Below are 13193 nucleotides of genomic sequence, written 5' to 3' on the forward strand. Positions count from 1 at the left end.
CTGGAAGGCCCTGTGGTGAAAGGGGAGGTCCCCCAGAGGCCATGTTCAGAGCCCATGGTGCTGGGCTGTTCTCGAGACACGTAACCTCTGACAGATGGCATCATTCTCTCCAAAACACAAATGCAAATGCAGATCCTGAGACCTTAAACTGAGACAGGCAAAGGTGGGACTGACTCAGACCTGCCTGCACGGATTCCCTGTGCCAGGCTGCCCACTTCTCAGAAGGTGACCCACGAAGCAAGCAAACTGAACAACTGCAGGGGTAAGGGCAGCAGGTCAAGAAGGACGCTCGCTGCTTTGTGCTCCTTTGGAGAAACAACTCTGCCGGGGTCAAGAGGCGTCACTGTGGCACCTGTGGGGCTTCCCTGCCCCGTGAGGAGGTGAAGGAGTGGCGCTGGAGGGAGGGGCGTCACCCTGTCTGGATCCTTTGAATGTTCACAGACACAGAGACCCTGAAGTCTCAGAGGTTTGCACCAAGGCCAGAGAGAGAGGGCACACTCACAGGTGTGGTGCCTCTGCCCTCGCCCCGAGAGCCCGCAGCCCTGACCCTGACTGAGCTCAGCTGTGGCGTGTATTGAGCAACGTGCTTTGCATGCTTTTAAGCAAATGAAGGTCCACAGAGAACCTTGATTTGGGAGACTCTTCAGCTGCATAAAACAAAGACCCCTGCAGCTCTGGCTCACACACCACACTGAAAAGGAAGGAACTGTTAGGAAGAATTTGTGTCAACAAAGGACTATTTACCACATCGGAGGGTTTGCTGTAGGGTCCCGTGGAGCGAGCTACATTGTGGAGTCGTTTTAAGTGCTTTTCAGGAGCACACGGTGTATTCGTCCGGCGAGATCCCACCCAACGTTCCTGGAACCTCTGTTCTCAAGGCTTTGCTCTTAAGGAATAAAGAGGCATATTTTTAAAAAGAAAAAGGTTAATGGAATACTGGGGGGAACTTCTTGCTGAGGCCTTTATCAGCCCCTAACAGCTCCACCGTGCAGGCCACTCGGGGGTGAGGAAGGGGTTTCCCTCATCACATGGAAGAGCCTCCCACCGGCCCCGTGCCTGGGCAGAGCTGGGCTGACAAATATCATTAGTCATGACCTGTGTGCCCAGCCTGGGGACATCCTACTTCTCTCCACCCGGCAGAACCGCCTCCACGTACCTGACTGCCAAAAGCACTGGCTCCTTATTGCCACAATAAATGACGATAGCAGGCGAGACATCTGCTGTAGACATTTATTAAATCTCCTGTTGCATCGACATGACGTTATATTTCACAAAAGACTGGCCACAGGCAAATACAATAAACTACAAGGGTCAGCTTTTGGGGCTTTTTGCTCCTTCGTCATCCAACATACACTTTGGCAAACAGACTGGTTTACAGATTTTCCTTGCAAATCCAAGGCTCCGTTTCTCTGAGGCATTCGGCAGGGGAGATACAGTTTCCTTTGGTAGTTTGTCTAAGGTGGAGTTTTCTCACATGTAAACATTGACTACACAAGCGAGTGCCAGGTGATGAAAGAATTGATGAGGCCTGGGCCCCCACTGAGTGCACAGTCTAAACGAGCCAACACCCTCGTCCAGGCGAGCTGCAGGGGAGGCGGGAGGGGCTGGGTGGAGCCCACGCCGGGGAGGGCGCTGGACCATAGCCACCCACTGAGAAGCGGCCTCGCTGGAGGCACCGAGTGTCAGAAATCGGAGCAGTAGAGGAGACTACCCCCTTTCTCCAAGGCAGCATGTAGCTGTGAAAAGGCAACGGTTAAGAAAACACACGCTAGATCTGGAAATGTTAACTTCTTCATGTAAGTAAAGCGTGTCTGCCTCGAACTGTGTCATGCTCCTCACAGCCCAGAAAATGAACAAAACAAGGAGAGAACACTCGCCAGGTCCAAGCACAAGGTCGATGCTCTAATCACGTTATTTCTAGACTGAAGCCAACAGTGACTCAGCTAACAGCACGGCACATGTGTGGCGTTGGGGGGTTACTGTGATTCCGACTCAGTCCCCACTTCCTGCAGAGATGGGCCCTGGAAGGTCAGGGCAGATGAGGCTGTCCTCCGGGACAGAAGCGGGCAGCCCCGCCGCCCCACTGAAAGGGAAAGGGGGCCGGAGGAGCAGCTTTTCACTGATAACAAGGTGGTGCCCTCAGCCTCTGGTCAGAGCAGTGCCTGCCTGGCTGGTGAGCGTGGACAGCGGGAGCCGCAGGCTGAGCTGCAAGGTAAGCCACCACCCACAGCAGCCTGCGCAGGGGCCCTCTCCCTCCTCTTCAGCCCCAGCCCCTCTCCCAGCAAAGCCATCCTGAGGCCAAAGAGCTAAAGAAGGGAAGGCTCGAGAGCACAGCTGGGCGAGAGCTGTCTCCAGAGCTTCCCAGGGGCCAGTCCCGCCCCTCTCCAGGGGAGCCGCACTCTGAACACCCACATAGTTTACAGATAATATCACTTGCTCCACTGCCAAACACCAGGCTCATTCGGACCACGTGTCCCCGCAGGCTAACGAGACTCCTGGCTTGAATTCAGCTACACAAAGCAAGTCTTGGCTCTGCAGGGCCTGTCGCTGAGGCCCAGTTCCCCCACAGCCCGAGGACTCGGCTCTCACCCACTGCCTCTACTGGGGGAGCCGCTGTCCGACTCCTTCAGGGGTCTGAGCTTCTGCGATCACCCAAACGCCTACTCAAAGCTTCTCCATTTGAGGGGGTGATGGGGACACCAGGGGCAGGGGCTGCGCATGACTAACAGGGCACTAAAGCATCTGTGAGGAGGGGGAAGCAGAGGTGGCCACGCCCTACAGCCCGGAAACCATTGTTCAAAGAGGCAGGCTGCCCCCACGGTCCCCACCCACTCCGGTCCCCACCCGCTCTGCCCAGCATCCCGGGAGCCAGGAATCCTGAAGGCAGCCCCCGAGGCCGTGGGAGAGACACCTGTGATAACGGGACCGAGCAGGCCCCACACTCAGGCCCGCCACCCCCGCAGGGCCTGAGCAGCCTGTCACTGGGAGCTGGGGCTGTCGCCCTCCGTCAGTGTCTTGAAGTCCATGGAGAGGGCTTGCTCTTCGGCCTGGGGGGGCCGCTTCCACTCGGTGCGAGTCAAGATGTAGAGCACGACCAGAGCAAAGCCAGCCAGCAGCAGCCCCAGCACGTTGGCCAGGACACCCTCGGGCTCAAACGTGCTGTACTTGGTCCTGCAGGGTCAGGGTGGAAGGGAGAAGCCACCCCCGGGGTCACCATTAGGCCACATGCCATTCACGCCTGAGCCAGAAAGATGCCTCGGTCCAAGCCCAGCCCCTCCCTCCCCCACCCGGAGAGAAAGCCACTGGGCGGCTCACACAGAGCTGGCTCAGAAGGCAGAGGTCCAGGGGTCAGGCACTCACCCGAGTTTAAACAGCAGCGCCTCCTTCAGGCCCAGCAGGGCTGTGCCCACAGACAGCAGGAAGATGGAGGCGCCAAAGAAGATGTGCAGTGGGCGATAGCGGCTCCGCAGGGAAAACGAAGCTCCAGGGAACAGGAAGAAGCTGAAGCCCACCAGCCACTGGGAGGGACGGCGAGGAGGGGACCACGCTGGCCATCGGCTCACCAACCGAGGACACCAAGCCGGACCGGAACCCCTCACCCCCTCACCCATCCACTGGTTTCCTCCACCGTCAGAGCGGTGGGCGGGGAGCAGCGAGCACTCGGGGTAAGGTCCTGGCCTCAGGCCTGTCTCCTTCGTCACTCCTGCACCCTCGGAGGGCTGGGCCTTGGCCAAACTACATGGGTGTCAGCTGGAAGGGCACCGGGATCCAAGGCCCCTCACCCCTAAAATCCTGGCTTATACCCATCTCAGAATCTGAAAGCAGCATCCAGCTGTACTACAGGACTTTCACCTGTGGGCACACACCCTGGACAATGGGGCCCGCTGAGGCACACGCACTATTTTAGCCCCTTCCTCCCCACTCCTCTGCCCGCCCCACCCCGGGCTCGCCCTGCCCCCTGCCCCCCTCCCCCCCAGCTGTGGGGCGGAAAGGACTCACCTGCACAACATAGAGAACAAAGGCAAGGATGCCACACCAGCTGTGCAAGCTGTACAGGTCAGCATAGCCCTTCTTCCGGTGGTAGGCGAACACTGCCACCAGGCCTGGACGGAGACAGGGGTCATGTGAGGATGGGCCAATGGGGGAAGGGAGAGGGCCAGGTGACCCAGGAGAAACCTGACTAGCTGGGACTTCCGGGACTTCTGGGCTCCCGTCCCAGCACCCAATGTCCCCGCCCCGCCTGGGACGCCTGGAAGGCCGGGAGGCAGGGCTGTGCCCGGGAACTCACCCACCAGGGCGATGATGAAGGCAAAGCCGTGCAGCAGCCCGTGCAGGATTTTGGTTGTGCGTTTGGCCTCGTTCCTGAAGACGCGGTAAACCAGCAGGGCTATGGGAGTGAGAAAGGGAGTCAGCACCCTCACGAGCACCAGGCCTTCCTGCCAGAGCAGCAAGGAGGCACCCATGGCTGAGAGTTGATCTGAGTCAAGGGCTGGTCCAGGTACCCCAGCCACAGGAAATGGAGGAGAAAACTGGCTCCATGGGGCCCAGCTGGTCCGACACCTTCTTGTCGGGCGCCCTGTGTATCCCAGGTTGAGTGTGAGGTTCATCATGCAGTCACACGGAGATGCCCCGAGCTTCTGAGCTCCCCTTATGGCTGTGAGGGTCCACTACTTTCAGCAAGCAGGGCTGGGACCTCACTCCTACCCAGAGAGAGGACTGTCCGGCATTCCTCACCCCGCCCCACACACACTCACTATTCCGCCAACTTCAAACAGGGCCACAGAAGGCAGCCCAGCGCCCAGCCCCGCCCCTGGGCTCCTCCCGGTGAAGCGCACACCGTTGGGGGCTCCTCATTGAAGCCGGAGGTGGAAGAGCCGGGACACCCCCAATGGCAGGGCTCCTGTCTGGGCTCCCAGGGTCTCCAGGCCCCTCCCTCCCTGTCTTTTCTAGAATCTTAGATCTAGCAGCGAGAGACCTCAGGGGTGATGGGGTCGCAAAGCACCTCTGTGGGAGCGGCTCCGGGGAGCCCGCAGGACTCACCGTCTCCCTGCAGGAAGACCAGGCCTATGACCATGCAGAGCGGGTGCACGTTAAACTGCAGGGCGCTCTCCCAGGCAATGCCTCCCCGGTACAGGCCCAGCCAGGCGCCGGTCACCGCCACCACGGTGAGGCCCAGCAGCTGGGAGAAAGCCACACAGTAGGACAGCCCTCCAGGGCGGGGGCTGGCACGGCTCTCCATGCTGAGGCGGCAGCTGCAGGAGAAAGACAGCAGAGCTCAGGGGACCGCCACAACCTCCAAATGACACGGCCCAGGACCCCCAAGGCGCCCCCCTGCCGTCCCCCTCTCTGCCGCCCCACACCCCACACTCCGTGCTAATGTGCTCACCAGCCTCTCCCAGCCCCTTCCACACCCACCCCCCACTTTCTGAGAGCAGCTCAGCGGGAGTGCCGGCTGTCCTAACAGGAGGGAGCTGTTAATAACACACACTGCCTACAGTAAAATACAAATAAGCAAAAAGAAAACCTACAAAAACTCAGCATTTTGATTTACATCCTTTTCTTCTAGAAATGTATATACATTCTTTTACAGAAACAGGATCACACCAATTTCTAACCTGCTTTTCTTTCTTTAATCCTCACCTAAGGACATGCTTTTATTGTTTTTACAGAGGAAAGGAGGGAAGGGGGGGGAGAGAGAGAGAGAGAGAGAGAGATCGAAGTGAGAGAGAAACATCGATAGGCTGCCTCCCACACACAGCCACCAGAAAGGAGGCTGAAGCCGCAACCTGGGATGTGCCCTGACCGGCAATCGAACCCCCCACCTGTGGGTATACAGGACACCACGCTCCAACTGACTGCCCCCCGCACCCCCCCCCCCCCGCACCCCGCCGCCAGGGCTAGTCTGCTTTGTTAACTTAATGGTGAACCGGGCACGGGTCCACTTGTTAAACATCAGCCAGCCCTCAGGGTTCTTCCTTGCACACCTGCCTAGTTAACTCCTAACTGGGGAATGGAGTCCCGAGAGGAGGGCCAGGTGCTTTTTAGGTCTTAGGTACATCCTGGCAAGTCATCTCCCAGAAACACGGCCATGGTGGTGGGAACACCTGTGTCAGAAACCCCGGCACACAGGGAACCTCTCGCCTCTGTCCTTGCCTGTCGCCTCTATCTACACTGGCGACTCCTACGGCTGGTGCCGGTTCTGTCCTCTCCCCCAAGTCAAACCCCGTCTCACTGTCCACTAACATCTCTACCTGGACATCCTGACACATAGCCCATCCGAAGCCGCACTCCTCTCCCGACCTCCCAGGTGCCCAGAGAGGCCGTCCGTCTCCTCCTCGTCCCAGCGCAGACAGCCCACCCAATCCGGGGGTCCTCCCCAGGCCTCTCCCCATCACGTCCCTCCTGGCCACCTTCACTGTCACCACCCCCAAGCCAGGGCACCGAGCTTCTGCCCCACCTCTCTACCCTCTTCAGTCTGTCTGACCCGCCACAGGAACAGCTGCTCACTCCCCGCCAGTGAAATGCCAACTGATCCTCACTCGGGTTCCACCTGCAGCCCGAGTCCGCTGGGGGGGCGGCTGTCACTGTTCCTGGGTCTGACGACACAACCTGTGTTATTCCCCCACTTCACACTCCCGGGCGCCGGGACCTCTGCTCCCTGCGACTGCCCCCTCTTCCCCTCCTGCCCCCACCCCCCCCCCCCCCCGCCAACCTGAAATGGGCGCGTGCCCATCACTTCATCCCCCTCCTCCGTGTCCCCAAGGCTGGCCTGGCGCTTGCTCACCCTTGTTGGTGTCCTGCTTCCTGTGCTCCCGCGGCCTCTCTGCTAGCAACCCTGTGAGCTCCTCGAAGGCAGGGAGTGCGCCTCACTCTTCTGTGTCCTTGGGGTCTAGTCCTTGCCCGACTCCAACAAGGAAAATGTGCGGAAGAGAAATGCTGTCCTGTCCTTTATTAGATTCACCCCAGCGAGCCCGGGCGGTCCGAATCTGATTAGCTCTGAATTAGGAAGGACAGCAGGAACCTGCTCTGCCCCCTGGGCCTGCCACGCCTCCCTCATCCAAGGGGGACGAACAGCAAGAGCAGAGTGGGCGCTCGGGCGGCCAAGGACGGTCAGAGCAGCGTGGGCGCTCGGGCGGCCGAGGACGGCCACGGGGACTCAGAGCCGCTCGGTGGTGAGGCCAGCCAGAGCCAGCGTTTTTCCCGACCAACCAGTTTCCTAAGGAGACAGGCAGAGTAGAGGGGAGGACAGGGGACTTCATCACCAGGGAACCCCTCCTCTGTCCTCAGCACCCCCCACATCCTCCCATGTACTCTTTGCAATAACACCATGATAATAGTATTATCCCCATTTGACGGGTGAAATTGGGGCTCAAAGAGGATAAAGGTCGTGCCCCAAATTATCAGCAGCAAGTAGCTGCTCAACTCAATTGTTTGCTGAGCACCTCCTACAAGCCGGACGCACTGCTGGAGGCTGGAACCACACAGGAGAGGCCCTGCCTGCAAGGGGCGCGTAGGTAACTTGCAGAGCAGATGCAGATTTTAAAGCAGCCGTGGGCAAACTACGGCCCGGATCCGGCCCGTTTGAAATGAATAAAACTATTGAAAAAAAAGACCGTACCCTTTTATGTAATGATGTTTACTTTGAATTTATATTAGTTCACACAAACACTCCATCCATGCTTTTGTTCCGGGTCCAGTTTAAGAACCCATTGTGGCCCTCGAGTCAAAAAGTTTGCCCACCCCTGTTTTAAAGTAAAAGGGCAGTAAGAATTCAAGCCACGAGTTAAACTTGGGCTCCAAGAGCGCCACCCCCCCCCCCCCCCGCAGAAAAGCACCTCCCTCCTGAAAACGCTCAGCGGCGCCCCCTCTGGATCGCCGAGGATTGGCTGTCTGTGGGTGTTGTGACTTTGCCCATTCTGATGCCCAGTCACTAGGGTACAGCTGTCACGCTTTCCAAATACTGAAGCCAATCCCGGATCTGAATGGGTGCTGGCCAAGGAAGGTGCTTTGAAGCAGGGCTCCAGGGCAGTCTCTCCCCATTCTCCTCACCCAGGGGGAACCATGCTCCCAAGGCCATTCAAACCCCCATCCCATGGCCACTGGCGCCCCCTGTGGGCTGAAAAGCCAGCAGGGTGGGAACAGAAGGTTAAGAGAGCAGGGATGGCAGAAGGCTTGTGTCCAGATCTTCATGTCAAATGCTCCAGAGGCAGCCCTCCTGGTCCACATGGACCCCCGGTAAGTAGGCATCCAGCCAGAGACAAAGAATGGCCTTTGGAATTACGGGGGCCCAATCTGTTTCCCCGTCCCCTTCCATTCTGAGGGTGATTCTCAGTCCAGGTATGCGGGGCGACAGAAAACTCACACCAAGCAAGACCAGCCTACCTCTGGCAGGCCTGCGCCTGCCGCCTACAGGTGACCTAAGCGTGAAAATCCAGATTTACAGAAAAGACAGAGCAGTGAGTGGTTCTGTGTTTTGTAGATGATGAGCTGGAGGATGCCATCGGCAACGGCACTTCCCCCCTTGCTTATTTCATTCAACAAAACTGACAACCGATCTTTGTGCAAAGAGGGGCTGCTTCTGATGATGTGGGGGGGGGGGTTCAGAGGGGACACTTCCGGGCTGGATGGAATCCCACCTACCCACAAGCACATTTGCATTTGAAACTGTGAAATCATGTGAGACGCTCTCCCTGGTAAGCACATGCCTTAGGGCCATGCTCCTTCCCTTCCCAATGGGGAGATCTAGGACACTCTTCGTCCTTTCCCAGCTGGGATGGCCCCCCAGAACCCTGGCAGTCCGTGGGCCTCCCTTGTTCCCAGCGCGAAATGTGGGCGGCACCTTCAAAGGCCTGGAAGCAGACGCTCTCCATCCCAAAGGTCTCCTCTGCACGGCCACCGCCCTTCCTCTGTCAGAGCACGGGACGTGGCGCCAGACCCTCGCACTCCTGCACAGCCGCGCCTCCCTCCATGTCCACCTGAGCCAGACTCCACTTAATGAAATCAGCAGGGACAGGAGCCGCCCGCAGGGCTCGAACGTGCTGAGCACCACTCTCCCCCCTCAGGCCACTGTTTCATTAAAAGGTCGCCAGGCCTAATCTCATTGTGGGGACCAGACACTGCGCACGTCCTCCGGCCTGGCCGCTGCCCTTCTTATCAACAGCAGGGCTTTAACTGGGTTAGGTAGACTGTGCTGGGGGTGGGGCTGGATCTTTTCTTGATGGGCGGGGGTGGGGTGGGGGGTAAAGCTCAATTTGAACGAGGCCTGCGGCCTACCGGCCTCGAGGTTGACATGCTAGCCCTAGAGTGTCCTAAAACAGTCGTCGCCAGCCGGTAGTGCGTGAGGTCCTAAAGGTTGGTGACCACTGTCCTAGAATATGATGAAGGAGAGGCAAAATGAGGGCTGAGCTGCGAGGCAGGGCACTTTCTTACCAGCCCACCTCCCAGGAGCCCCCAGGAAGAAAGCTGAGCTGAAAGTCAGACACTAGGTCCAGTTCTCCATTAGGTACAGGGACTCAGTGCCAGGGCTCCATTACTTGTAGGGACCCTCCCCCCCCCAAAAAAAGTCTTGATTTTCTGTTAAAATCAGGAGGAAAAATAAAATTTTAGGGTTGAAGAAAATGTTTTAATTTTTAATCCAGTCTGGATTATATTTGTCTTTAAACCAACACAGTCAGAAAACATCATATTTACTTTCTATCGTTTTTATGGAGGAAGGGGTCCGCAAAGGCATAAGCCCTAGGCCCATGGGAGTCACAGTGCAGCCTGGTCAGACGTGTGGCTTCAAAGCCAGCGCCAGTTCATGACTGTGTGCTCCCAGGCAGCCCCGGTCTCCCCTCTGAGCCCGCTTCCTCGGCCATAAGGAGGAGGACACCGAGGTCCACTTTACTGGCCTGAAGCAAAGATGAGGTGGAATCGGTCTGTACCCGAGCCTCGCACACTGCCTGCCACGGAGTAGGCATTCAGGCAACAGCAATCGAACAAAAGCTACTAGTAACTCTGGTCTTAGCAGGAAGAGCCACATTTCAAACGCTGTTGACACCTGTGGTTTGGGGCTACAGAGAGCCCGGTGGCGCAGACAGCAAGACCCCCTCTAATAAAGCCACACTCCCCTCTGTTCATCATCAGCCATCCAACTGGGCAGAGCCCCCACCCCCACCCCCGCCCCCGCCCCCGGATCTGGGGTGATTCTTCCACCAACGCCTTCCACTGCTGCCGAACCACCCCAAGCTCTGCCCGCCAAGGGAGGCAGTGGGACAAGGAGGTGGTTGCACTCTGGGTTCAGGAGGCTCCTCCTACACGGGGGTGAGGCAGTCGCAGCCCTTCCTCTGTGCCGGGCTCATCTTGACATTTACCCGTTGCTTGTATTTTCTGCCTCAATCCAATTTCACAGGAGAAACCAAGGTACCGACAAGAAGGTGGCAACGCTTTTTTTGTTTTTGTTTTTGTTTTTTTTTGGTCTGAAAATACAGGGACAGAATCGAGCTTCATTTAATGAGCCTTAGAAAATTCTCCAAGACCACCAAGGTGGAATGAATGAGAGGAGAGGGACAGCCACTGGGGGGGAGGGGTGTGGCAGGGGTGCCAGCCTCTGATGACCTGCCAGGACTGCAGGGCCCACGTGGATCTCTGGCGGTGCCCTGGGGGAAGGGCCGGCAGAGAGGGGTGGTGCCTTGCCAGCCCGCAGGTGTCAAAGGCCGACGTCGCTCAGTTCTGCACCTCCTGTACCCACAATTCACGGCCCAGCCAAGCCAACCCAAGGAGTCAGGATTTCCCAAATGATTAACTCCCACTTTCACACCAAAAAGCTGAGGATCTTAGCTTGGAGGAGGGGATCTAGACAGGCCAGCCCTGCCACAGGGGCAAGAAGGGGAGAAGCGAGGCGGCGGGAGGCACAATTTGACCGTCTCGGTCTCAGGTTTCAGAAGACCAGCCGTGGCAAAAGGTGGTTGATCCACTTCTGTCTTCTCCCTACTTCTACCCCGGCCGGGGAACGGGCCCAGTCTCAGCCATAGGCCCTTCCACTCCACCGTCCGCAGAGACTCGCACAGAGGAAGCCCGGGGGCCGAAGGCTGACCGCCGGGAAGCGGCAGGGCACGCTCTTTACCCTCGGGCCTCGCTCGGCGGTCCCCGAGCCCGGGAAGCAGGGGGGCCCACAAACACTCGCCGCGCCGGGAGCCGGGCCTGCTCGGGCGCGTCGGGCGCACCTGGCCCGCCGCCCCCACCCGCTCTGCGCCCTCCGCCACACACACGCGCACACCTGAGCCCCCCCCCCCACCCTCGCCGGGCGCCGCTCCCCCAGACCCGGGCCGCCTACCTGGCCGGGTGCCGGGCCCCGAGCTGGTCCCCGCCGCGCCGCGCCGCCCACCTGCCCGCCAGCTCCCCGCGCCGCGCCCGGGCCGCTCTGCCGGTTCCGCGAGTCGCGCCGCCCTCGGTGCCGCGGCGTCGCCATGGCGACCGGGCGGCGGCGAGTTGGCGGCGCCGCGGCGGACGCGACGAAGGTCAAGCGCGGGGATGGGGGGGCGTCGCGGGGTCCGGAAGTGCCCCCAGTGGTCCCTGGATCTCGGGACAGGGTCCTGACACATCCGAGCCCCAACCTGGAGTCCCGCGTGGCAGGGGGCGCAGGATGCTGGGGGGCGCGCAGGCGGCCCCCGCCACCCGGCCTTCCAGACCCAGCGCAGGTAACCTTCTAATCCGGGGTCTCCCACGTTCGGGGGCGCATGGTGACCTGCGACCCCGTGGGTGTGCAGGGGCCTTCTCGGCCCAGGCTCCTCGGAGGCTGCGGGCCAAGCGGGAGGCATGGGCGGGCGGGGACGGGCCAGGTGCCGGGGAAGGAGCGCGGCCAGATTTCCTCCCTTTCCTCCCTTCACCTCCTGCTTGGCCCTCGCCCCGCCCTGGCCTCAGGTGGCCACTAGGTGTCAGACGTAGCCCGGGCCTTGGCCCACGTTGCAGCCACGAAGGAGATGGTTCTCTGCTGGGAAGCCAGGACCTCCCACCCCACCCCGCTTTGCCTGAGCCAGACAGGACTACCCAACCCCCCAGGTCAGCTGACCTCAGGATACAAATCGGTCCTTCCCAGCTCTCCGGGAGGCCGGGGGATGTGGGGGGAGGGCCGGGGCGGCCAGGCCAAGGTTAGAGGCCAGCTCCTGCTGCGGCCCGGACCAGGTTCTTTTCCCAGGAAAGGCTGTGGGTAGATCACAAGTCCCGCCCAGACTTCCTACAAGCTTAGAACAAAAGGCCCTTTCCTGATGAATGCCTGGCAGGGAGGCCCGCGTGTGAGCTGCAGGGTAGGTTGTCTCCAGAAGTTGATGAATTCACGGACAAGGAAGGGATAAGCAAAGGGAAGCCAATTATTACAGTGAAAGTAACAAAGCTCTCGGCAGGCAAGAGGGGTCCCGAAAAGGGCTGTCGCGAAAGCCTACTAGTCTAAAGGTTTAAATTCCTGCACCTGCCTTCTCTTGGCTCTTTCGGAAAAGCACCCGCCAATCTATTTTTGCCTTCGTCTCCCGGCTTTCAGTTCCCACTCTTGGGTTTACCGGGCAGGGCAGCTCTACGGTACATTCTGCCCATCTCGCTCAAATCCTGGCCCTCTGGCTCCTCTCCGTTTATCTCATCTTCCCTCCCTGCGGCCCTTGCCCTAAACTGCCTGATCCCATCTAATGCCTCATGTCCCCCTCTGACGGAGAAACCCTAACTGCTGTTAGGGAATTGAGTGGACAGCCGTTGTAAGGCGCCCAGCAGTCCGGGTTCCATAGACTCTAGGCTTCGGAAAATCGGGTTATCCACGAGGGATTCCATTTCCATACCCACCCGTAATTTGAAGGATTCTAGGCAAGAAAGCACAACGGCTAAGCAGCTAAAAATTCAGGGTCCAACAATTGGGAGGAGAACTACAGAAACCAGGGAGCCCAGAAAGGGTAGGAGCCAAATCACGCTAGGCAGCCAGGAAGAGGGTGACGCCCGGTGTCCTGGCCGCGTTGGTTGTACTTCTGCAGCCACTCTGCCTGTTTGTAGATTTTCCTTGTTTGTCTCCACGAGGCAGGAGTTACTGATACAAGTGCCGCAGGTTTTGTTTATAGATACAAGTGCCGCAGGTTTTGTTTATAACCGTGCAGACTCCTCCTTGTTCTGTCAAGAGGTAATCAAGGCTAAACGATTATTCATGACTGCGTTCGCTATGAGGACCTGGAGTCCTG

General features: G+C 58.9%; 1 protein-coding gene across 4 annotated transcripts; it reads right to left on the reverse strand.

Moving 5' to 3' along the window:
* Positions 1-1216: 1216 nt before the first annotated feature.
* On the reverse strand, positions 1217-11813 carry LOC132218559 (transmembrane ascorbate-dependent reductase CYB561). 4 transcript variants are annotated; one of them, XM_059669902.1, is made up of 7 exons: positions 11315-11432; positions 6785-7216; positions 5041-5252; positions 4289-4387; positions 4000-4103; positions 3361-3518; positions 1217-3171 (listed from the first exon to the last, which is right to left on the reverse strand). In XM_059669902.1, the coding sequence occupies exons 3-7, from the start codon at positions 5237-5239 to the stop codon at positions 2979-2981; spliced, it is 753 nt and encodes a 250-aa protein (XP_059525885.1). In that variant the 5' UTR covers positions 5240-5252; positions 6785-7216; positions 11315-11432; the 3' UTR covers positions 1217-2978. The 4 variants fall into 4 exon arrangements, with proteins under 4 accessions (XP_059525885.1, XP_059525882.1, XP_059525886.1 ...); XM_059669899.1 differs by lacking the exons at positions 6785-7216; positions 11315-11432 and adding an exon at positions 11581-11813; XM_059669903.1 differs by lacking the exons at positions 6785-7216; positions 11315-11432 and adding an exon at positions 11595-11617.
* Positions 11814-13193: the final 1380 nt, after the last annotated feature.

The sequence above is a fragment of the Myotis daubentonii genome, chromosome 16, assembly GCF_963259705.1.
Source record: "Myotis daubentonii chromosome 16, mMyoDau2.1, whole genome shotgun sequence".
Lineage (NCBI taxonomy): Eukaryota > Metazoa > Chordata > Mammalia > Chiroptera > Vespertilionidae > Myotis > Myotis daubentonii.

Excerpts from the sequence above, each read along its gene's own strand:
- LOC132218559 (XM_059669899.1), bottom strand. The coding sequence starts at position 11,798 with ATGCCTCCCGCTTGGCCCGCAGCCTCCGAGGAGCCTGGGCCGAGAAGG. Across the intron at positions 4,388-5,040 it reads GGTCTTCCTGCAGGGAGACG|CCCTGCTGGTTTACCGCGTC; the intron begins GTGAGTCCTGCG and ends TCACTCCCATAG. Across the intron at positions 3,519-3,999 it reads TTGTTCTCTATGTTGTGCAG|TGGCTGGTGGGCTTCAGCTT; the intron begins GTGAGTCCTTTC and ends CGTCCCTCCCAG.